Source organism: Lampris incognitus, chromosome 11 (assembly GCF_029633865.1).
Source record: "Lampris incognitus isolate fLamInc1 chromosome 11, fLamInc1.hap2, whole genome shotgun sequence".
Taxonomy (NCBI): domain Eukaryota; kingdom Metazoa; phylum Chordata; class Actinopteri; order Lampriformes; family Lampridae; genus Lampris; species Lampris incognitus.
Genome location: NC_079221.1, coordinates 46,273,909 through 46,300,068, shown reverse-complemented (window position 1 = coordinate 46,300,068; position 26,160 = coordinate 46,273,909). Strand labels below are relative to the sequence as shown.

Below are 26,160 nucleotides of genomic sequence, written 5' to 3'. Positions count from 1 at the left end.
AATTACAATTCACGGCTTTAGGTTTTAGGGTATGCAGAGATAAGTGTAAATTCTGGGGTTGGGAAATATTGTCTAGTGTTTAACAAATTGCAACACAAAAGATATTTTGTATGTGTGCAGGCGAAGAGCGTGGGCCAGCAACAGTGGGAGCAGCGTCTCCAGGGGAGGGAGAGGAGTCTGGAGCAGCAGGAGAAGGCCCTAGCAAAGCTGACTCAAATGGAGGAGGTGGGTCCATACATGCGGCGTGGCTGAATTAGAATCACAACGCATGGCTGCAGTGAGAACACAGAGTGGGTGAAATGACAGAAATGCCAACAAGATATGATTATAAAGTACTTTACAAGCCACTGGGCCACTCTGCCTTCAGAACAGCTTCGTTCCTCCTTGGATTGCTTAGGAGTATAGGAGAAAGCAGATTTTTGAGGGATGACGAAAGTTGAAGTCCACTTTGTATCCCATGTTCTAGAAACTTCAGTAAATGTTCAGTGATGGTTAGATCAGTTGAAAGGGCCAGCAGAATAGGCATTTTGTAAATTAGTTTCATCTACTACTACTACTACTACTCTCGGCTGCCCCCGTTAGGGGGCGCCACAGCGGATCATCCGTTTCCATCTCTTCCTGTCCTCTGCATCTTCCTCTGTCACACCAGCCACCTGCATGTCCTCCCTCACCACATCCATAAACCTCCTCTTTGGCCTTCCTCTTCTCCTCTTCCCTGGCAGCTCCTTATTCGGCATCCTTCTCCCAGTATACCCAGCATCTCTCCTCCACACATGTCCAAACCATCTCAATCTTGTCTCTCTTGCTTTGTCTCCAAACCGTCCAACCTGAGCGGTCCCTCTAATATACTCGTTCCTAATCCTGTCCTTCTTCATCACTCCCAATGAAAATCTTAGCATCTTCAACTCTGCCACCTCCAGCTCCTCCTCCTCTCTTTTCATCAGTACCACTGTCTCCAAACCATACAACATAGCTGGTCTCACAACCATCTTGAAACCTTCCCTTTAACTCTTGCTGGTACAAATCACTCCCGATACTCTTCTCCACCTACTCCACCCTGCCTGCACTCTCTTCTTCACCTCTCTTCTCCCCTATCCATTACTTTGAACAGTTGACCCCAAGTATTTAAACTCATCCACCTTCGTCACCTCCACTCCTTGCATCCTGACCATTCCACTGTCCTCCCTCTCATTCACACTTGCTCATACTGACTTTCATTCCTCTTCTCTCCAGCGCATACCTCCACCTCTCCAGGCTCTCCTCCACCTGCAACCTGTCCATCACCATTGCAAACAAGAAAGGGCTCAGAGCCGATCCTTGATGTAACCCCACCTCCACCTTGAACCCACCTTCATTCCTACCACCACCTCACCACTGTCACACTACCCTCATACATATCCTGCACCACTCATACACACTTCTCTGCCAGTCCCAACTTCCTCATACAATACCACACCTCCTCTCTCGGCACCCTGTCATATGCTTTCTCTAAATCCACAAAGACACAATGTAACTCCTGCTGATTAGGGATGGGTACTGAAACCCGGTATTAAAAGGGCACTGGTGCTAAATTATTAAAGACCATAGTATTGATAAGCTCCGGCGTTAGTGGTTCTGCTATCGGTATTGGAGAAATTAACAAAATAAATTTCTATTTATTTAGGCTACGTAAACATGATCTTGCACCTTTTATCTCACCAACTCTGTAATTAGCAATAAGATTAAGACATTTGTCAATGATGCATTTTCACTATTCCCAGTGCAGAGGAGAGATTCCTCTCTATGTGTGAGCTTAGGGGCGGAGCCAGCTCTCTGCCTCTCTCTCAGACACACACACACACACACACACACACACACACACACACACACACACACACACACACACACACACACACACACACACAGAGCCTGCTCTCAGTGACAATGGCGGAGAGAGAGCTAAACGGTCAGAAGTCTGGTTACACATCACTAGAGTCGATGGTGACAATGCTCTTTGCCACAAGTGCAACAAGTCTTGTGCATGTAAGGGCGGACAAGCAGTCTTTTGATACATCCAGCAAAACTGCATCAAATACAGGTGGAGAAATGCAGTTTGACTGCCTAGCTCATACGTAGTTCATACGTCGTTGGCCCATCCACCTCAGGTATGTTATGTATGCTAGCAGCCCGGAGGCCACACGGAGCTAACTAAATTATACACACACGGTTAATGATTAAAAGTAAGTCTCTGTCACATGAGAAAATAAAGAAATGTTAATTCTGTTCTTAATTTGTTTTGTTTTTTGCTCTTAAAAAAATATAACAAAAAGAACCAATAAGGGTACTGTTAAAGTACTGGATGCACAGTATCGGTAAAAGCAGTAGTACCATTAAAATCTCAACAATACCCAACCCTACTCCTGGCCTTCTCTGTCCTTCTCCATCAACGCTCTCAAAGCAAACACCACATCTGTAGCGCTCTCTCCTGGCATGAAACCGTACTGCTGCTCAGTCAGGTGCGGTGAGGTCAGTGGCTGGGCCGGCAGTGGGCGTTCACAAATCCAAATCACTACATCCTTTTGTGCTCTCTAATGTTTCATAACAATCTGATCCTTCTTCGTTCTTCCAACTGGCACATAATTCTAGAATATCGTGCCCCCCTGGCTGAACAAGGAAAACCTCAACAGAAATACTGTTAAAGTATTTATGAAGTACTTTTTTCTTGTTTTATGTTTTTTTGATAGCTGTGACATGACTAAGTAACACAATTACCTTTCCTTAGAGCTCCCAAACCATTGTGGATTTCATTGCGGTCGCTACAAACGGCAGTTATGAGAGGCCATTTGTAAATATTGTTGAAACACTACCTGAAAAGAACACAAACACAGCACAAAGAACCACCATTACAGCCATGGTTGTCTGATACAGGACAGCAATCTATAAAAAAGTTAAAATTTAGAGACTAAAATCAGATTAAAAATCAGATTTATGTGTTAACTTGTCCCAACACAGCCACACTACACGAAAAACACGTGTACAGATTACTTTAATTCAACACTGTCACGAGCATAAAAGCGCAAAATCAACGGCTTACCGTCACTTGAAGATGAAGTCCATTCACATGTCTTTCTCCATGAATCTCTCTGTGACGTCACTGTGGATTTTTTCTTGGTTCTTCTGTAAGTCTCACCACTCATTCGGATTCTATTGAAATGAGGGCCAAGGATGACAGCCGCTCTTCTCCAGTCCTGGTTTGGCTGTAGGTTTTGATTCTTTTCAGAGCAGAGAAAGACCTCTCTGCTGAGGCCGTGGTAGCTGGAAGCGTCAGTATGAGGCAGAGCAATTTGGTCGCTTCTGGTACAGTCACCACCAAGTCATTTGTGTATAAGAGATCCAGAAGTTGAGTGGGTGTTTTCCTCTTCCCGCGTGTCATTTGTGGACTACACAGTCCGCTTTTAGTCTGACGAAGTCGGAAGTATTTTGTGTATGTCTCCAGGCTTTCATCAGAACACCTGGACATCTGCTTGAATTTGTGGCTGTCAACTAAGCCAGTGAACGAGAGCCTCCCAAAATGATCAAACCTGGTTTTCATTTGAGTGTTGATATTGTCCAGAATGTTGTGGAACAATACTCCTCTGTTCTCTGATGGGCTGTTCGCTCCTCATAGCCACATCGGTTAAGCCTAGTGGTTGATATTTCTCCTCAAACCTGGCATAGAACGTTTAGAAGTCCACTCTCAGATGACCCACGACTGCCATAGTGTCACCGATCTGCTCACAACAAAAAGCTATATCCATGAACTTGTTCTGCAGAACAGAGAAAACTCAATCGGTTGCATTGAACATTTCTCCATCGAGAGAAAACGGGTTGAAGCCTTTGACAGCCAAGCATCATACCCCACAGCCATCGTCAGAGTGTCGTTGTTCCAGCCCTCAGCTCTTTTGGAGATAAGATGGAAAATGTCATGGAGGTCAGAATGGTAGAGACCGATCATTTGAACCAACCTAAAGAGAGAGTTCTGCCTGGTTGGCACCGCTTTCGACATGCAATGCCCGACAACTTCATCCAGCAGCTGAGTTCGTTTTTCGACTTGCTACAAAAGATGCCAGTCCCTCAGCTGTTTTAAAAAATACCCTGATTTCACTGATTGTGAAAGCACAATATTTAATTTGTGTGCATAACAGTGGATGAACAGTGCCTCGAGGATTTTCACCTGAACCCCATTCAGCTCGGATGCCATCACTACGGCCCCATCATATGTCTGTGCAACTAGCTGTCCCTTGCAATTGTCAGCATCTAAGATGCCCAAGACATGCCCTGCCACGGCAGCAGCTCTCCAATCCTTGCTGACATCACTAAATCCCAAAAATGCCTCATTAACTCCGTTTTGGCAGACATACCACAACACAACAGATAGCTGCGCTTTGTTGGTTGTGTCAGTGGTCTCATCAACTTGTACGGGCACAAAAGGGGCTGCATTTACTTAATCTTGATTGTTCTCTTGAAGAGTGTCACTTACTGCCAAGATAAGGTCATTTTGAATACGGCTCTATGTTCCAGAAAACACTGAGGAAACTTCAAGATGTGTCGCCAACCGCTGGTCTTTCTCCACATTGACTTTTAAGAGCTCCATATAGTTTCCCCGGTTTGATGAGTCTGTACTTTCTTTGTTTCCCCTGAAGGCTAATTCCTGTTTCCCTGAGTAGCAAGTAGCACATATCAAGTCCTTCAGTATCTCACGATTTTGTGCTTTGAGACTCGCTGTTTGTTAGCCATTTAAAGCTAGGTTGATCGGAGTGCAGTTTCCAAAGGGTTTTTTTATGCTATTTGATGTTGAATATGTGAACTGGACCGCTCGTGCTTGGCTAGCACTGCAAGCAGTTTGTTCAGGTCACGGTATCAGCCACCTATCCATACACCATCCCGCCCTCTGGAAAACAGCAAACAAAGGAAGCAGTACAGCCTGCTGATGGCAGCATCGGAGCCGCATACACACTCTTTCCTTATGTACCACTCCGGCTGGAATGATCGGATGATTTTCTGCCCTTTACGGTGGTGGAGGTCAGGGAGAGCTGGTGTAGGCCTGCCTTGCTTGATGACAAGTAATTGTTGCTGGTAATCCAGTTTATTAAAACTCTGAAGACGTACAATGGTCAACATTACTGATTTCACTCTGGAGTGTAGCTAAGCCGCGCAAATTCAAGTGAGCTAGCTTGCTTTATTGATAGCACAAATATCTATGACATTGTAGCAGTTTAGCACCTTGATGGCTCTCAGTGTCTTTCCTCCTCTGTTGATTTCGCCTTAAGATACGCATGTGCAAACTCTGAAATTCACAACGTTAAAGGCAATCCTGAAAAAAAGCAGAACCTACCCTTCCCATTGAAAAGTAGGCGAGCTTATGCGCTTGTACGGCATTTCTCTCTTAGAAGTTTAAGGACTTAAAAAGGACAAGGACATAAAAATATTATTAAAAATACGTTAGAACACAGCATACTTGTAACTAGAGTGAGATTTTGATGTGTTGTTATGAACTTGTTGCATGGTTGAATTATCACAGGGTAGGCACTGCCTACCCTGCCTACCCTGACCGCACGTGTATGCTGCTGCTCACTGATCATCACCTCTCCTCTTAACCTAGCTTCCACTACTCTTTCCCATGTCTTCATGCTGTAGTTTATCAACTTTATACCTCTGTAGTTGCTACAGTTCTGCACATCACCCTTATTCTTGAAAATCGGTACCAGTATGCTTCTTCTCCACTCCTCAGGTATCCTCTCACTTTCCAAGATTGTGTTAAACAATCTAGTTAAAAACCCCACTGCCATCTCTCCTAAACACCTCCATGCCTCCATGGGTATGTCATCTGGACCAACCGTCTGTCTGCTCTTCATCCTCTTCATAGCTGCCCTCACTTCCTCCTTGCTAATCCACCACACTTCCTGATTCACTATCCCCACATCATCCAACCTTCTCTCTCTCTCATTTTCTTCATTCATCAGTCCCTCAAAGTATTCCTTCCACCTTCAAACACACTCTTCTCGCTTGTCAGCACATTTCCATGTCTAGCCTTCATCACCCTAACCCGCTGCACATCCTTCCCAGCTCACTCCGTCTGTCCAGCCAATCGGTACAAATTATTTTCTCCTTCCTTAGTGTCTAACCTGTCATACAACTCACCATACGCCTTTCTCTTTGCCTTTGCCACCTCTCTCTTCTCTCTACGCCGCATCTCCTTGTACTCCTGTCTACTTTCTTCATCTCTCTGACTATCCCACTTCTTCTTCACCAACCTCGTCCTCTGTATACTTTGCTGTACCTCCTCCTTCCACCACCAAGTCTCCTTATCCTCCTTCCTCTGTCCAGATGACACACCAAGTACCTTCCTTGCTGTCTCCCTCACTATTTCTGCAGTGGTTGTCCAGCCATCTGGCAACTCTTCACTACCACCCAGTGCCTGTCTTAACTCCTGCCTGAACTCCACACAACAGTCTTCCTTCTTCAACTTCCACCATTTGATGTTTGGCTCTGCCTTCACTCTCTTCCTCATCTTGATCTCCAAAGTCTTCCTATAGACCACCATTCGATGCTGCCTAGCTACGTTCTCCCCTGTCACAGTCTTGCAGTCTCCAATCCCTTTTAGATGGCGCCTTCTACATAAGATATAGTCCACCTGTGTCTACTTTCCTCCACTCTTATACGTCACCCTGTGTTCCTCCCTCTTCTTGAAATATGTATCCACCACAGCCATGTCCATCCTTTTAGCCAAATCCACCACCATATGTCCTTCCACGTTCCTCTCCTTGACACCATACCTACCCATCACCTCCTCATCACCTCTGTTCCCTTCACCCACATGTCCATTGAAGTCCGCTCCAATCACCACTCTCTCTCTTTGTAAATCAGTTTCATGTGTAAGATTTTATTTTTATTGTTATGAATGAAACGATTCATTCTCAGTTATTCACATTTGTAGTTGTTTCATCTTCGTTTGTGTTGGTTTAAAAAAAAATATAAAAAAAGAACAATTTGTCCATAAAGTAGCACCACTTCTGTGGTAAATTTTAAAACTATAGTTTTGCAGTTTTCAGAATCTAGTCTCCATCCCTTTAAGCTAGCTATAGGGATGGATCTCGGTCAGTTAGCTGTGGATTGCACAAGCAGTAGGGATTTTGCTGATGTTTCCGGGATATGTGAGACTGCTTTCCTCACCACCCCAAATCATTTCACAGTTTCTCTCACTAACGCGAAAGGTTCAGTGACAATTAGGCGTTTTGGGAACCTCGGTAGTTGCGTATAACTGCTTGGTCAACTTAGGTTACATTGTAACAGTGGTGTAAGATAGCTGACACGCACTGGTGTGCTTTTATTGTTGTTTAGGTCTTTTAACTCTAAAGTCATTCTTCTTGTGGTATTTCTGTTATTTTGTCCAACCACTTTCTCCTGTCATTTGGGCAGTTCTGATAATGGGCCTAGTGGGATAATGGCTGCTCTGCCCGGCACTTTTGTAAGCGAAGGGGATGGGCTGTGTCACTTCATTAGCCACCAAGTTGGCCCCTAGAAAATACATGTATTCAATATCGCACCCGCATTCATTCAGAATGTGTTCTCTGGCTGTCCGGGTGGCGGACCAACACGGGGATCGCCGGTTCGAATCCCCGTGTTACCTCCGGCTTGGTTGGGCGTCCCTACAGACACAATTGGCCGTGTCTGCGGGTGGGAAGCCGGATGTGAGTATGCATCCTGGTCGCTGCACTAGCGCCTCCTCTGGTCGGTAGGGGCGCCTGTTCCGGGGAGGGGGGAACTGGGGGGAATAGCGTGATCCTCCCACGCGCTACGTCCCCCCTGGTGAAACTCCTCACTGTCAGGTGAAAAGAAGCGGCTGGCGACTCCACATGTATGGGAGGAGGCATGTGGTAGTCTGCAGCACCTCCCCGGATCAGCAGAGGGGGCGGAGCAGCGACTGGGACGGCTTGGAAGAGTGGGGTAATTGGCCAGGTACAACTGGGGAGAAAAGGGGGGGGGTGTTATCTGATATTTAAGCATTATTGCTGCTTTATGTCTGTGTGTGTGTGTGTGTGTGTGTGTGTGTGTGTGTGTGTGTGTGTGTGTGTGTGTGTGTGTGTGTGTGTGTGTGTGTGTGTGTGTGTGGGCACGTGGTTGTTTTCTGTGTGCATCAACAGAATCACCAGAATGAGGTAGGCAGGTTGCAGGAACTGCTGCGAGAGGACGACGAGGAGATCAGGAGGCTTCCGTCCAGCTTTGACACGATCAAACGTCTTAACGACACCATGAAGCAACAGGCAGAGTTACACACACACACACACACACACACACACACACACACACACACACACACACACACACACACACACACACACACACACAACTGCACCATCATGCACCTTCCAAGCCCGGTTTCCTCCCACAGTCCAAAGACATGTAGGTCAGGTGAATTGTCGCTAGGTGTGTGTGTGTGTGTCTGTGTGTGTGTGTGTGTGTGTGTGTGTGTGGGCCCTGTGTGATGGCCTGGCAGCCTGTCCAGGGTGTCTCCTCGCCTGCCGCCCAATGACCCCTGGGATAGGCTCCAGCATCCCCGCGACCCTGAGTAGGCTCAGTGGCTTGGGTAATGGATGGATATTATGTATTTTGGAGAAAAAAGCACAACTATCGAGATATTGGGTAAATAAATAGTGCCTGGTGGATTAAAAGGCTAAAACTCGGTATTGAGTAACTTTGACCACAGGGGGGCGCACTGTTATAATCCAACTTTACACCCCTAAGGGTCTGTGTGGAGTCTGACTGCGGCTGCCTGCCATACGTTCATGTGTTTTTTGGCATTGTTCAATTAAACCCTCTTGACTCCAGAAACTCTCCATTTTTAGAAATACAGGAAGTTGTTTAGGTGGGTAATGGCGTTTCAAAAGTTAAAAAAAGAGAAAGAGAGGGAGAGAGAGAGAGAATAGGTTTTTCAGGCCATGTCTTATCACGACCGACTCTTCATTTTCTCTTTGCAGCAATGTGAGATAAATGAACAGAGAAAGAAGTTGGAAAACTGGTCTAAGAGGGTTCAAGCTCGACTAGGCAACCTGCAGGTACTAAAATACAGACCTGCACATCCAACCTCATCCTTTTATGCCTATAGGAAGTTTTTTTTTCTAAAATGATCAGTTAACAACTTGCATGCCATTATTGGTTGTAACAGGGCCTCGTGCCTTAGAGCACTGGTTCTCAACCTTTTTGGGGGTCCTGGACCCCCTGCGTATTTTTTATCTACCCTGAGGACCCCTCCACCTGATCTTGGGGGAGGGGGGTTGCAATGTGATAGAAACAGTAGAAACTGCATTTTAAATTGCATTATAGCATTTATTCACTCTTTGGGGCCAAAATAAGAGCTTTCAGTTGTAACTTAGATATAGTTAACACAACAGAATTCTTATGCAGTAACTTTCAGATATATGTAACGAAACAGAGTATGTATTCAGTAACTTTCAGATATATGTAACGAAACAGAATATGTATTCAGTAACTTTCAGATATATGTAACGAAACAGAATATGTATTCAGTAACTTTCAGATATATGTAACGAAACAGAATATGTATTCAGTAACTTTCAGATATATGTAACGAAACAGAATATGTATTCAGTAACTTTCAGATATATGTAACGAAACAGAATATGTATTCAGTAACTTTCAGATATATGTAACGAAACAGAATATGTATTCAGTAACTTTCAGATATATGTAACGAAACAGAATATGTATTCAGTAACTTTCAGATATATGTAACAACAGAATTTTGATGCAGTAACTTTTAACAATGCAAACGGGAGCGAGATCTCTTATTAAAATACAATAAATTACACTTGTGAAACAGATGTAATTAGAGAAAAAAGTCCCGTTACCCTTTATAGTTTAGGTGGATAAAGGTCTCAGTCACATTTGAGTGAAATAATCCTATTTCTATAAATGTCATAGGATCTTTTTTTTAAAGATATTTTATTTTCACGGACCCCTTGCAATGACACCACGGACCACTAGGGGTCCGCGGACCCCCGGTTGAGAAACACTGCCTTCGAGGCTGCTGAGCTAAGCTGATACTGGTTATGCATTATGTCTGAGCAAAGCTTAACGGATATTGTATAACTTATAACATGAGACTTGTGTACAGTTTGCTGATTGTTGTGCTCGTTACCGTAGAGGAAATGCGAGCCCAGCATGGCGCTGAAATGTGAGCGTGAAGACCACAGAGTCTCGCGGCCCACGTCCAAACAGAAGAAAACCGCCGTCTCCCTAAAACGTACGGAGGAGGTAGGCCATGCGCCCCGCCGGACAGACAGACACACACTCTCCCACACGCTGGCTGCCTGTGTGTGTGTGTTAATTTGTGGTTTACAGCTGTATGATTCCAATCATGAGGGTTTGTTCTAATTAGGTCAACACAGCCTCAATTAGTCTTAATGTGTTTGGAGAGAAAACGCCGCACACATTCCTTTGCTTGGCCGCACACACACACACACACACACACACACACACACACACACACACACACACACACACACACACACACACACACACACACACACACACACACACATATTCTCTGCCATGTTTATTTCTGCTGCTTTGAACTGCTATTGTTGCTACATTGTTGCTACATTGTTGCTACATTGTTGCTACATTGTTGCTACATTGTTGCTGCTGTTGCTGGTGAAGTGTGCGCATGCTGAAGGGTTCGGTTACACGTGTCATATCAATACCATTTGGTTCTTGACACTGGATTTCATTGTGTAAGATGCTGTATGTCAACACTTATGTGTTGGGGGGGGGGGTGGTGTCCGGATAGTGTGGCAGTCCTATTTCGTAGCCTGCCAAAATGAGCATCGGGGGTTCGAATCCCCGTGTTACCTCCAGCTTGGCCAGGTGTTCCTACCGACACAATTGGTCGTGTGTGCGAGTGGGAAGCTGGATGTGGGTGTGTGTCCCGGTCGCTGCACTAGCGCCTCCTCTGGTCGGTTGGGGAGCCTGTTTGGGAGGGGCAACAGGGGGGAATAGCGTGATCCTCCCACACGCTACGCCCCCCCCCTGGTGAAACTCCTCACTGTCAGGTGAAAAGAAGCGGCTGGCGACTCCACATGTATGGGAGGAGGCATGTGGTAGTCTGCAGAGGGGGGTGGAGCAGCGACCGGGACGGCTCGGAAGAGTGGGGTAATTCACGAGCTACAAATGGGGGGAAAATTTCAAAACAAAACAAAACACTTCCGTGTCCTGCGGTTGTACTAGTTCGTGCGTTATCATTACGTCATCTCATTAACTCCGACCAGAGTTTCAACACAAGTGTAATCACAGCCAGCAAACAAAGGCAGCCATTAATAACTATAACGTTAATTACTCCGCCTCTTGCCACTCAGGACCGTGTAGGCTCCAACCCCCTGGAGCTGCTGGCCCTGCTACTGGGCCAGCGGCGGAAGACGAGGGGAACCTTCTAGGACGAGTTCGCGTTGTCCCCGACACAGACTCACCTAAACCTCTTCTCGAGACCGACGTCACACAGAGTGAGTTGACGTGAACCTCTCCCCGATCCCGGTTTCCAGGTGTTGCCGTTGTTAACGGAGCAGCTTCGTCTGGTGCCCCCATCAGAACCGGTCCCTCCTCGACCTCCTCTGCTTCATCAACTGGGCCTTGAAACACATGGGTGCCAGCACAGAGGTAGAGGAGTGCACCAGACCCACAGAAGGAAACCAAAACCAACTCTTCACTTGGCCCTTTTCTTTGCTTTGCATCTTGAGGTGAAACTTGTGTTAGTGTCGCGCAACCACTCAGTACCCCGTTACAATCCTCGAGGGCTCCCTCCGAGGTTTTGTTCTTGTTAATGACACTGTAGTGATGCAGAGGTCCATTATAAACTCCAAGACATCCATTATGGCGTCTCTAGTGCCGTTGTGTCCGTCCCGTTCCAACCACCCAGACATGAAAGCTGTCGAGGTTGTAGTACGTTGGTAAAGGATCTTTAGGACCTTGGTCGATACCGTATCTGGTTGCTGACCACAACAGCCACTTCTTTTGCATAATCCGTGCTACCTGCTGCCTCCTCCCATTTTCGTACTTCCCAAATGTACTTTGGGGATACAGGATATTTTCTCTCGCTAACGGCGTCTTACCTTATTTGGAAGCCATATGAAGCTGCATAAGGAACCCAATCAATCATCGATTTAAGGTGACACTATTCGTCGCCCATCGCAGCGACGAGGACCACCTTAGTCGTCCTGTGATGGATGACCGATGACTCGCACGATGATTAAAACGAGGGAACAGTTGCGCATCGCGAACCCCACTCCGTCGGCCAAGACCACCTACTACCGGTGGCGGTCCTGTAGAGCTTTATGTAATGCTGATGCTGGGACAGGAAACAAGCTAGTAGGCAGGGAACAAAATAATGTCTGTTGAACAGTCTGGATAACTGAACAGGCTGTGCATGTGGAGTGGCTTTGATAGGGATGTGTGTGTGCATGCTCATCTATATTAAGTGGATAATGGACGTTTCCAGACTCGGCCCAAGTGGAACCATATATCCGCAGTGTCTTAACTACAAGTTAAAACCGGGGGTCAGTGTTTGTGCGTATGTTTGATTGAGACTCTTGAATATGGCATTTCCGACGCGTAGCCACCGACTGTAGTTTATTGTGAAGCCCAAATGTACCCCCCACTCGACCCCTGGCCCTTTGACCCCAGACCTCGACCACAGTCTGCTTGGCCGGTCGCACAGATGGGCGCTTGCCCCCTCCGTGTTTGTTTGATGGGCCGGCTGACATGCTTGATGTTCAACCAAAATCACATGCGGCCTTATTGCTGCAACATGTGCCTGCTTTTAAAAGACAGAAAACCTCAACAGCACCGGGCAAAAACACATAAACCGAGCAAAGTCAATCTGAACTCTGCTCCCTATGGAGAGCTTGGAGGGAGAGAGAGGAGGAGATCGTTTCCAAAGCTATGATCCCCGCTCGTAGCTTTGGAAACAGATAAATCTGCCGTAGTAGTTTACGTCATCCATTTGTAGGGTCAAGAATTAATTCAGAGAAGCTGAAGAATCAGCCAGCAGATGAAGAAAAAGCTTCTTTTTCGTACACTGACAATACTAAGTCTGTATAGTGAACGCTATAGAACTAACTGGATGTCCTGCCATATGCCACCTGTGTGTGTGTGTGTGTGTGTCTGACTGTGCAGCATGTAGCGCTACCATCCACACTGAGGCGTGTAGGAGAAGAGCTGTACTTCCAAGCGGGAACGGGACGTGTCAGGAGCAGTCCTCTCTACCAGAGTCCCTGTCCTCACACAAATATTCTGTCCACCCTCGTCATCCTCCAGACTGTCACACAAGGTACGCACTTCCGAAGCGATGCGGGACACATCCGCATATTTACTTGGCTGTTGAGCGTTCCGGTTCAGTGGTTCTCAACCTGGTCCTCAGGTACCACCGGTGGTTTTGTTTTCTATCCTGTCAGGTAATAATGATCCCAGTACTAAAACCTCTCCTATTGGAGGCTGGAATAACTGGAACAACGGGTGACTGATAAACTACCCAGCAAGAAGACGCATCTCTACATTACTGACACACATCGTACAGTGTCGAACAACAGAATCTGACCTTCCATCCATTATCCAAACCGCTTATCCTGCTCTTGGGGTCGTGGGGATGCTGGAGCCTATCCCAGCAGTCATTGGACGACGGGCGGGGAGGCACCCTGGACAGGCCGCCACTTGTGGAACTGAAGTTAGCTTCATTTTTACGGAGCTGGAGGTGGCAGAGTTGAAGATGATAAGATTTTCACCGGGAGTGACGACAAAGGACAGGGTTAGGAACCAGTATATTAGAGGGACAGCTCAGGTTGGACGGTTTGGAGACAAAGCAAGAGAGGCAAGATTGAGATGGCTTGGACATGTGTGGAGGAGAGATGCTGGGTATATTGGGGGGGAAGGATGCTGAATATGGAGCTGCCAGGGAAGAGGAGAAGAGGAAGGCCAAAGAGGAGGTTTATGGATGTGGTGAGGGAGGACATGCAGGTGGCTGGTGTGACAGAGGAAGATGCAGAGGACAGGAAGAGATGGAAACGGGTGATCCGCTGTGGCGCCCCCTAACGGGAGCAGCCGAAAGTAGTAGTAGTAGTAGTAGTAGTAGTAGTAGTAGTTTTTTCCTGGTTCATTATCACTGGTGTTTGGATAATCATTTAGCAATGCTCACCTTTGAAGGAAGTTTTTCATCCAATAGGTCAGCTAACCTCGTATTTTATGCAGGCTTGTGTATTTTCATTACAGCTGGTGCTAATGTTTTTCAGTGCTGATGGATAATGATGAATTAATGTAACTTTAGACCGGACCGATATCAGTCTGAAAAAAGCAGTAATGTAAACTCAGCCATCAAAAGAGTTTCTGTTTGTCGTCGTTGTTGTATTCCTGCCTTTCCCTCACCGAGGCTGTCATTGCTTCCTTATGCAGGCAGCAGAACTCAGCAGAAGATGCACTGTGATGATATGAGCTCTGTGAGGAACTGACAATTAAGGGGTGTTTTTCCACATACTAACATGCTAGCTACTCCGTACTGCCTGACCCCTGTTTTCCAATAAGAGTGCGGGCCACGGTTGTTTTGAGAATTTAAGCCAGGTTATTCTTTCATATGGCACAGCTTATACGTTGGGCAATAGGGGGAGTTTTCAGACTGCGAAACAAGGGCGAACCGAGTTGACGTACACTTGAAAAAAAATGCTCTACTGTACAGCCCTGGCCTAAATCCTCCATCCGGCAGGCCAGTGGAGCCGTGTTGGCCGGGGAAAGTCTGAATATGGAGGCCAGCACAGGTTTACGCAATTATATGAGCAGGGCATGGAGCTTTGATCCATGTAGCCTGATGCACTGTAAAGTCTAGTGCAATTGGCGGGTAAAGTCCGTATAGCCAGACATATCCTACGAAGCTTTCCTTTGATGAAGGGCCGTATATCTGCTCAAATGCCTGAGGACTTTATTAAAGTCTTGATGTAAAAACTATCTTCTGCTAGTCTGTTTGCCAGGTTGGCTCTCTCAGCCTTTGGACTGCTGTGAAGCTGGATTGTGGACAATGGAAAATGTTTCTTATCCCGTTGCGGCACATTTATACACAATAGATACCATTATGTGATAGAAGTAATTGAAATGACTGAGGCAAAGAATCCACATTAGGTACAATCAGAGACCAGCCCAGCCGAGCATTCGGGAAGCTATGCCTCAGATGTTGGCAAGTTTAACAAAGACTTGAGGTTCTGATCGGACGAGCCAAAGAATTCTGGAGCAGGTAGGATTTTTGAGAGCTGATGAAATGGTACGGGAGAGTCTGCGCAAGACACGGAGTAAGTCCCTGCAAAGAAAGTGTAAAAGAGGAAATGAAAGAGAGCAGAGCGCTGGAGGGGATGGCATGGAGGTCGAGGGTTAGCAGAGTGTAGACCAGGAACAGGTTGGAAAGTCATCTGTTATGAAGCAACATGCAGTTCATGTATCTCTAGTGATATAAGTAGTGACTAAAATGAATCATTTACATTTAAGGTTCTGGCCCGTGTGCTTATTTGGATGTTCTGTGAGCAAGACACTCCCTTCCTGCAGGGGTCTCTTGCTCTGGCACTTCCTGCAGGGGTCTTGCTCTGGCACTTCCTGCAGGGGTCTCTTGCTCTGGCACTTCCTGCAGGGGTCTCTTGCTCTGGCACTTCCTGCAGGGGTCTCTTGCTCTGGCACTTCCTGCAGGGGTCTTGCTCTGGCACTTCCTGCAGGGGTCTCTTGCTCTGGCACTTCCTGCAGGGGTCTCTTGCTCTGGCACTTCCTGCAGGGGTCTCTTGCTCTGGCACTTCCTGCAGGGGTCTCTTGCTCTGGCACTTCCTGCAGGGGTCTTGCTCTGGCACTTCCTGCAGGGGTCTTGCTCTGGCACTTCAGCAGGAGACACTGCTGGTGTGGGGATTGAATTTATACTTGGGTTATGGGATGGAGCCACGAAGCCTCTATCAAAGCTTTGAAGTTAATGCCTAGCATAACTCTTTCGTACGTATCCAAGTACATATCTGTAAAGGTGTTTGTGTGTATGTGTGTGCAACCATCTGTTCTGTCTCGTGTGTAGCGGATGTGCTGGCCCAAGTGCTTGACAGCCTTCACAAAGAGCTAATGAATGAGGAGAGCCGAGGCGTGTTCCTCCATTATGGAGTGCCCTACTGTCAGCGCTCCAGACCGGCTGTGGAGGTCTGCACAAGCCCTTAGACATCCCGCTGCAGCTCACCATGCAATCCTGTAGGTAGGACACACTCTCCTCGTGCACATTATTGCCACACGCACAACTCAAAACGAAACTCACATGTTTCACAGGGGGTCATGCTCACCCCCTTGGAAGTGTCAGTGAAGATTTCAATGAAATGAGTAAAGATTTTGCCTTAAAGGCCCTAAATCCTTCCTCCATATTTCCATATGGCCGGCCGAACAGTCTTTGTGTAGTACTTGTAGATGATTAACAAAAAGACAGGACTGAATGTCAAGAGTTTGACGTCTAGGCACAAACTCGTGTCTCATTTTCTGCTAAATAGGTCATTTTGAAGTTGGACCTGTGCTCTCCCTCGCCAGACTCAAACGCCAACAGGAAGTGTGTGTATTCATATCTACCTACTGATGAGGATCAGCTGTGTGACTGAGGCCTTTTTTATTTTTTCGAGTCATGTTTATTTGCATAGCCCAAAATTACACATTTGTCTCAGAGGCCTTAAGCAATCACAGCTACAATCAACACGGTGCACAACACCTCCTGCGAGTCTCGACTCAGACGAGGCACAACCCTGCCAGGCAAAACCTCATCAGGGAAAAGACAATGGGGGGGGGACCTTCAAAAAGTGAAAAATATTGTAATCTTTTCAGGAAAAAATAGCTGCTATGAACAGATGTGTATGTTTACATGCTACATGTAAAGCCTTCTAACCCCGCTGTCAGCCTGGCGCGGTGCAGCTGCTGTGAGATTGTGTTGTATCCTGGTTGTGGGGTTATCTGTAAATATGGCACACTGTAATTGCGTTTTTATTGTACCATCACTTTGCTTGGAAGAACCTCGCTAGCTGACGTGCACGCTGTAGCGCAAATTTATAGGCTGTCTTTACCATCACTATTTACCCTGATTTACGCCAGCATCTGCTACCATGTGAGTCTGATGGAGTCCACATGTGAGAAGTAATGGCTCGCCTGCGGCGGCATCAATCACGCGCCGAACGCCGACGTCGGCGATGGTCAGAGCTGTGGTCTTAAAGGTTATTGTCAGAATCTTGGAGCCTCGCCACTCCCTTTTGGATCCCTCGTAGCAGGCCAGGAGACGTGGTGGAGAAAGACCGTTTGAAGAGTCGGAGGGGAGAGAATGGCTGCTGCAGTAAGTTTTAATACCGGACCGAGGCGATTGGCAAGGTTATGAGCCATGTCATTTAAACCTGCGTAAGCGGATATGGAGCACAGCTCGTTGCCAGGGACGATAGGGGTTGTGTGTGTGTGTGTGTGTGTGTGTGTGTGTGTGAGTGAGTATAAAGGCCCGCGCGTCTCGTTAAGACTTACTGATTACTTAGTTTTATAGGGCAGTAATGAGGAGAAAGGGGAGAGGAGGAGGAAACGGGTTGACACCTGAAGGTCACCAATTTAAAAACAAAAAAAACTGGCACAGTACACTGCACACTTTGCTCGCAGCAGATTTACGGGTCCAGTTGCACACATCTAGTTACCCTCCTCTGTACACACACACACACACACACACACACACACACACACATGCACACGTACACCATATTTTACTGACCTTGACCAGCTTCAGATCCAGGCTCTGTTGTCCAATTCAGCCTGTTACCACCATGTTTCCTCATTTATACAGCTATATATAGTATGTATATATATATATATATATATATATATGTATGTATATATTTGTTGAGCACCTTTATCAGCACCATTGATGGTTTCCGAACAGTGACTGCTGGGATAGGCCCCAGCATCCCCGGTGACCCTGACAGCAGGATAAGTGGTTTGGATAATGGATGGAGACCATTACCCGAGGTCTCATGGTCGTGCTTGATGGCTATCTAAACTGTTTGCATGAGGATCTTGTGTTCATGTCTGCACATCTTTCCTCATGCGTCACTCACCACTCCAAGTCAAAGGAATGAGGCGCCTGTGGCCTAGAGTCAGGGTGGACGAGCACCATTCTGGCTGGATCCCTACTGTGTGAAGTCTCATATGGGACATAACTGTACCTGGGAGAGTCCAGGAATATACTAGCGCATAGCTGTCCATCTGTATTAATCTCATCACGTATGGCGCGATATCTAGCAGATTTTAAAAACCAGTCGGGGTTCTGCCTGGGATTGTTTAGAAAAGTGTGGAAAAGGAACTTGTAAATAACACTCATCCAAGTCTTTGAAGTAGTCTTTGGACATGTTATATTGAACACAAACATCCAGTGATTGATTGGTGATTGAGTTTTCATTTGCATTGCACGATCCTAGTGTAGAGATTTCTGTGTGACTTTGACAATGTGCACATTTGGACCAGTCTGGTCTCCGCTCAGGACCTGCGTTAGGACACATTGGCTTGCTCCTGGCTCACATGCTAGTTGACATATTGCGTATGCAAGCTCACTGCCGTTACACGTCTCCTTCAGGGTAATGTAGTGTGTGTCGCCGAAGCCACGCAGGTGAACTGACCCAATGTCACAGCAGAAGAGCCGAGAGTTGCTGCTGAGTCGAAGCTTAAGCAAGGCAGTCCCAGGTCCCGCTGGGGTCCCAGGTCCTGCTGGGGTCCCACTTGTAGTTGTGACGTGAGAGCTGCGGTGCTGAACTCTCTCTGCCGCTTGTCCCTGGACTTTCTCTGAAATCCAGCCGAGTCCAACAGTCGGAAATGTCATGAAGTCTCCAGTCTTGCCTTGTGACAGCTCTGCAAATGTGGACTGAGGAGAGCTTCTTCAGGAGCGGTGGGAGCAGAGTCATTTTTATATGTATTTGTTTAACCTCTGGAATATCCTAAATTACCCTGAATCTTTCCCGCTAGCTGATAGTTTAGCGTCTCCTTTGTTTGAGGATTGTAAGAAGGGTTCAGACAGTTCATCATTTGTACAATGATAAAAATGTGGCTTGTCCAACACTCACAGTATAGCACATGTCCACCCCCCAGTCCCATACAACTCCAGATGTAGGCCTTTGTTTTTTCAAGAGATGCATCGATTGCAATCTTCTTGACTGATTCTGATTTCCAGTTTGTTTCAAAGTCGGAATCAGGAACACTTTATTTGGGGGAGAAAACAGCGTTTCCCCCAGACAAAAACACATCCCAAAAACTACAAGAACACACATGCTAACACCAGCCAGCATGACTGTCAGAACTGCCGGTCTGCATGGGCTAGCAGTTAGCTTAGCCTGCCCCGCTTCCGCGTCCTGTCAGACCGCCCTCGGTGTCTCCTCCACGGGTGCAGCGCCGGTCAGGGCCGTGGTCCTCGGGCCCACCAGACATAGCAGACCAAGCTCCCTCTGCCAATCACACGCCAGCTCTCCCAGCCACACACCTTCGACACACCTCCCCGCACTCCACAAGACAACACCAAAACACCACAGTCAACGCCAGGCCACAGGCCGGGCCACCGCCAGAGCGCCCCCGGTGTTGTCGGAGCTGCCGGTCTGCATGGGCTAGCAGTTAGCTTAGCCTGCCCCGCTTCCGTGTCCTGTCAGACCGCCCCCGGTGTTGTTGGAGCTGCCGGTCTGCATGGGCTAGCAGTTAGCTTAGCCTGCCTCGCTTCCGTGTCCTGTCAGACCGCCCCCGGTGTTGTCGGAACTGCCGGTCCACATGGGCTAGCAGTTAGCTTAGCCTGCCCCGCTTCCGTGTCCTGTCAGACCGCCCCCGGTGTTGTCGGAGCTGCCGGTCTGCATGGGCTAGCAGTTAGCTTAGCCTGCCCCGCTTCCGCGTCCTGTCAGACCGCCCCCGGTGTTGTCGGAGCTGCCGGTCTGCATGGGCTAGCAGTTAGCTTAGCCTGCCCCGCTTCCGCGTCCTGTCAGACCGCCCCCGGTGTTGTCGGAGCTGCCGGTCTGCATGGGCTAGCAGTTAGCTTAGCCTGCCCCGCTTCCGCGTCCTGTCAGACCGCCCTCGGTGTTTCCTCCTGGGGCCGCAGCTCCGGACAGGGCCGATTCCCCTAAAAACTATAATTGACAAGCATACACAGATATTTTTGTAGCTTTTCTTGACTGTAAATTTCAATTGTCTAAAATGTTGACTATTAAATAACTTACATTCTCTCACTCAAACAAATGTCAAAATAGAAAATGCTCCGGGTTACTGGGCAGAGTCTTTTGTACGGATAAAATCCAACTGAAAATGAGTTGAAATGAAAGACACGTTTGTGGTTCTGGGGTCTACTAGGAGCTGGGGCCTGTGAAGCTGGTAAGACGTTGACTAGGAGCAGCCCATATAAAGATGAAATGATGGTTAGGATGCAGTAGATCTGGTTGTTCTCTCCATCGCTGCCTTCCCACGGGGTACTCTCGTGGTGGTCTTCGGTTCAAACATGTGCAATTCTGACCGTCCTGTGGCTCTGCGTTGGGTGAAGCAGGTGTAGAACATGAAGGAACGCACATAGTCTTAGATTGTTTTATAAGTATATGCTGTCAATAATGCAGCTCTGAGATTTGTCATTTGGTGGGTTAACCAAGAAAATCTGATCTCCATCTGATCTCTATCATTTGATAGTTTTTGGGTTGTTTTTTTTTTCGCTATGGCGATATGAATGGGAATGATTGACCAGACCTATTGATCGGTTGTGATTAAGGAGACAGATGCCAGTACAACTGCTACATCCCGTTGCCACTCACATCCAGCACCCCCATCATAATAACCCGTGCTCCAAGGAGGTCCGGAGTTTTTTTGTCTTGTTTTGTTTTGTTTTTTAAGCAGGAATGCAGCTTTAGTTGAAACAAATGTTTGCCTTAACTAGGAACTGACTTATTTCTTATTTCAGGACTTCACAAAGTCTGTTTTTGCTTTTTATTGACCAAAAAAAAAAGCATGCAGCTCCCATCTGTGTTGATCCATGCTGCTCTTTCCTGTTCCATCCCCCCTGTGTGTGTGCGTGTGTGTGTGTGTGTGTGTGTGTGTGTGTGTGTGTGTGTGTGTGTGTGTGTGTGTGTGTGTGTGTGTGTGTGTGTGTGATTACTGATGGATGGGGAGAAGGCCAAAGTTGAAACTGACAGTATGGAAGGTTGTTTAAATGGAATCAACACAGCGTCAGGTTGAGCAGCATGTGTGTCTGTTCCAGTGAGGTCACACAGTGTGTTTCAGTGTTTTCCAGTGAGGTCACACATTGTGTTTCAGTGTTTTCCAGTGAGGGCACACAGTGTATTCCAGTGAGGTCAAACAGTGTGTTTAAGTGTTTTCCAGTGAGGTCACACAGTGTGTTTAAGTGTTTTCCAGTGAGGTCACACAGTGTGTTTCAGTGTGTTCCAGTGAGGTCACACAGTGTGTTTAAGTGTTTTCCAGTGAGGTCACAGAGTGTGTTTCAGTGTGTTTTAGTGAGGTCACACAGTGTGTTTCAGTGTGTTTGTGTGTTTTAGTGAGGTCACACAGTGTGTTTCAGTGTGTTCCAGTGAGGTCACACAGTGTGTTTCAGTGTGTTTTAGTGGGGTCACACTGTGTTTCAGTGTGTTTTAGTGTGTTCCGTTGAGGTCACACAGTGTGTTTCATTGTGTTTCAGTGAGGTCACACTGTGTTTCAGTGTGTTTCAGTGAGGGCACACAGTGTGTTTCAGTGAGGTCACACTGTGTTTCAGTGTGTTTCAGTGAGGTCACACAGTGTGTTTCAGTGAGGGCACACAGTGTGTTTCGGTGAGGTCACACAGTGTGTTTCAGTGTGTTTCAGTGAGGTAACACTGTATTTCAGTGTGTTTCAGTGAGGTCACACAGTGTGTTTCAGTGTGTTTTAGTGAGGTCACACTGTATTTCAGTGTGTTTCAGTGAGGTCACACAGTGTGTTTCAGTGTGTTTCAGTGAGGTCACACTGTGTTTCAGTGTGTTTCAGTGAGGTCACACAGTGTGTTTCAGTGTGTTTCAGTGAGGGCACACAGTGTGTTTCAGTGTGTTTCAGTGAGGTAACACTGTATTTCAGTGTGTTTCAGTGAGGGCACACAGTGTGTTTCAGTGAGGTCACACAGTGTGTTTCAGTGTGTTCCAGTGAGGTCACACTGTGTTTCAGTATGTTTCAGTGAGGGCACACAGTGTGTTTCAGTGAGGTCACTCTGTATTGTAGTGTGTTCCGTTGAGGTCACACAGTGTGTTTCAGTGAAGTCACACAGTGTGTTTCAGTGTGTTCCAGTGAGGTCACACAGTGTGTTTCAGTGTGTTCCAGTGAGGTCACACAGTGTGTTTCAGTGTGTTCCAGTGAGGTCACACTGTGTTTCAGTGTGTTTCAGTGAGGTCACACTGTGTTTCAGTGTGTTTCAGTGAGGGCACACAGTGTGTTTCAGTGTGTTCCAGTGAGGTCACACTGTGTTTCAGTGTGTTTCAGTGAGGGCACACAGTGTGTTCCAGTGAGGTCACGCTGTGTTTCAGTGTGTTTCAGTGAGGGCACACAGTGTGTTCCAGTGAGGTCACACTGTGTTTCAGTGTGTTTCAGTGAGGGCACACAGTGTGTTCCAGTGAGGTCACGCTGTGTTTCAGTGTGTTTCAGTGACGGCACACAGTGTGTTTCAGTGTGTTCCAGTGAGGTCACACTGTGTTTCAGTGTGTTTCAGTGAGGTCACACTGTGTTTTAGTGTGTTTCAGTGAAGTCACACTGTGTTTCAGTGAGGTCACACTGTGTTTCAGTGTGTTTCAGTGAGGGCACACAGTGTGTTTCAGTGAGGTCACACAGTGTGTGTCAGTGTGTTCCAGTGAGGTCACACTGTGTTTCAGTGTGTTCAGTGAGGTCACACTTTGTTTTAGTGTGTTCCAGTGAGGTCACAGTGTGTTTCAGTGAGGTCACACTGTGTTTCAGTGTGTTTCAGTGAGGGCACACAGTGTGTTTCAGTGAGGTCACACAGTGTGTTTCAGTGTGTTCCAGTGAGGTCACACTGTGTTTCAGTGTGTGTCAGTGAGGTCACACAGTGTGTTTCAGTGAGGTCACACTGTGTTTTAGTGTGTTTCAGTGAGGTCACACAGTGTGTTTCAGTGTGTTCCAGTGAGGTCACACTGTGTTTCAGTGTGTTTCAGTGAGGTCACACAGTGTGTTTCAGTGTGTTCCAGTGAGGTCACACTGTGTTTCAGTGTGTTTCAGTGAGGGCACACAGTGTGTTTCAGTGAGGTCACACTGTGTTTCAGTGTGTTTCAGTGAGGGCACACAGTGTGTTTCAGTGAGGGCACACAGTGTGTTTCAGTGAGGTCACACTGTGTTTCAGTGTGTTTCAGTGAGGGCACACAGTGTGTTTCAGTGAGGTCACACTGTGTTTCAGTGTGTTTCAGTGAGGGCACACAGTGTGTTTCAGTGAGGTCACACAGTGTGTGTCAGTGTGTTCCAGTGAGGTCACACTGTGTTTCAGTGTGTTTCAGTGAGGGCACACAGTGTGTTCCAGTGAGGTCACACTGTGTTTCAGTGTGTTTCAGTGAGGGCACACAGTGTGTTTCAGTGAGGGCACACAGTGTGTTTCAGTGAGGGCACACAGTGTGTTTCAGTGAGGGCACACAGTGTGTTTCAGCGAGGTCACACAGTGTGTTTCAGTGTGTTCCGGTGAGGTCACACAGTGTGTTTCAGTGTGTTTCAGTGAGGGCACACAGTGTGTTTCAGTGAGGTCACACTGTGTTTCAGTGTGTTCCGGTTAGGTCACACTGTGTGTTTCAGTGAGGTCACACAGTGTGTTTCAGTGTGTTTCAGTGAGGGCACACAGTGTGTTTCAGTGAGGTCACACTTTGTTTCAGTGTGTTCCGGTTAGGTCACACTGTGTGTTTCAGTGAGGTCACACTGTGTTTTAGTGTGTTTCAGTGAGGTCACACAGTGTGTTTCAGTGAGGTCACACTGTGTGTTTCAGTGTGTTTCAGTGTGTGTCCTCGTCTGCAAGGTTCAGCCTCACCATTTATTAGAGATTGTCTACCTTTTCCTCTAAGGGTGTGTTGAATGAAGTCAGGAAAACCATTGAAAATAAATGACATATTTTCTGGGACTTGAAAAAAGTTGAAATTAGTTAAAAAAGATTGGTGTTTTGAATTTCATATATATATATATATATATATATATATATATATATATATATATATATATATACACACATATATACACATACACACACACACAAGTGGACTGACATATTGCAGTGTTTGTGTGTGTGGCGTATGTGTGTGTGTGTGTGTGTGTGTGTGTGTGTGTGTGTGTGTGTGTGTGTCTTTGAAGGCTTTTTAGCTCCCTTGCTGGAGGCATGTAGTTGTGAGGAGTTCTTCCGCACTGCCTCACATCTCCTAAAGAGCCCTCATCTGGAGCCCCCACTGCTTGAGAAGCTTTCCATTCTCCTCCAGAAACTCTCCAACATCAGGTACACACACACACTTAACATGTCACACACCGAGCAAGAACCAACACAGTATTTACAATGAGTATGAGGACCAAAATACACACACAATATCTGAACATGTGCACATTTGGTCCTCATATTCATTGTAAATAAGATGAGGAGTGTGTCCGTTTTGGGAACCTCAGCATTTCATCTCGGCTCTCTGCAGATGATGTGGTTTTGTTGGCTTCATCAGAACGTGACCTCCAGCGCACACTGGGGCGGTTTGCAGCTGAGTGTGAAATGGCCGGGATGAGAGTCAGCACCTCCAAGCCCGAGGCCACGGTCCTCTACCGGAAAATGGTGGATCGCTCCCCCCGGGCTGGGGATGAATTGTGGCCTCAAGCGAAGGAGTTCAAGTATCTCGGGTCTTGTTGGCGAGTGAGGGTAGGATGGAGCGGGAGATTGACAGGCGGATTGGTGCAGCATCAGCAGTAATGCGGAAGTTGTACCGGACCGTTGTGGTGAAGAGGGAGCTGAGCCGGAGGGCAAAGCTCTCAGTTTACCAGTCAATCTTCATTCCAACCCTCACCTATGGTGGTCATGAGCTTTGGGTAGTGACCGGAAGGGTCAGGTCGTGGATACAAGTGGCTGAAATGAGTTCTGGACTCAGCCTAGAGATAGGGTGAGGAGCTGGGACATCTGAAGGGAGCTGAGAGTAGAGCCGCTGCTCCTTCACGTCGAAAGGAGCCCATTGAGGTGGTTGGGGCATCTGATTGGGATGCCTCCTGGGCACCTTCCTTTGGAGGTTTTCCAGGCACGTCCAACTGGGAGGAGATCCCGGGGTAGACCCAGAGCTCGCTGGGGGGACTACATGTCCAATCTGGCCTGGGAACACCTTGGGATCCCCAGGAGGAGCTGGAGGGCGTTGCTGGGGAGAGGGACGTCTGGAGGGCCCTACTTAGCTTGCTGCCACCACCACCCGAGCCCGGAGAAGCGGCTGATGACGAGATGATATAGAGTATTATAGAACCGTCGTCTGTTTGAGCGGTCCCCTCTCCACCTCCAGCTGCAGGAGCTGCACCGTACCACCGACCCCTCACACACCTCCCTCTGCCTCAACCTTGGCTCCGTCCCGCTCGATCTTAGATAGCACCATTTTTTTGCCTCCATTACAGACATATCTTAATCAGCCCTCTTCCCATCTCGGCCTCATCTGCTCCAACTCACCCTACTCCACCCAATTACATTTCTAAAATTCTCTGCCCAATCGAAAGTCCTTTTTTTAAAACACGGCATCGCTTCCCCTCCCGCCACGAGTCTGTTTCTTTCACAAATGGGTGTAAAACTCGGTCCAGAACTTGTGTGAAGGTTTGATGTGTTTGAGCGTGTCGGTGGTTGTGTGGTGCGCTGGACGGCGAAGCGCTTTAACGGCAATAAACAAGAGCTGCACGACTTAAGGCCCGGCCATGTATGGGCTGCTGAAGTTCATATGTTTTGTATAAACTTGTCTTGTTTGTTCCAGAACATTGATGGCTGGATGGAGTAATAGACTCAGTATGGGCACAGTGCTGGCTGATGGGGGGGGGGGGAGGGGGGAGATTTGGAGGACTTGATCTGCCATGTCTTGTTACGGATACTTGAGACAATCCTGCAAG

The 26,160-nt window shown here is 47.3% G+C and overlaps 1 protein-coding gene across 1 annotated transcript in view; it reads left to right on the top strand.

The window, feature by feature from the left end:
- LOC130120395 (coiled-coil domain-containing protein 138-like) overlaps positions 1-25,655 on the top strand; it is a 47,843-nt gene extending 22,188 nt beyond the window's left edge. Inside the window, 11 exon segments of the mRNA XM_056288940.1 lie at positions 121-225; positions 8,163-8,282; positions 8,997-9,074; positions 10,183-10,293; positions 11,577-11,626; positions 11,628-11,691; positions 13,207-13,360; positions 16,115-16,195; positions 16,198-16,281; positions 24,406-24,544; positions 25,523-25,655. Of these exon segments, the coding sequence (XP_056144915.1) occupies positions 121-225; positions 8,163-8,282; positions 8,997-9,074; positions 10,183-10,293; positions 11,577-11,626; positions 11,628-11,691; positions 13,207-13,360; positions 16,115-16,195; positions 16,198-16,281; positions 24,406-24,544; positions 25,523-25,655 (1,119 nt within the window).
- Positions 25,656-26,160: the final 505 nt, after the last annotated feature.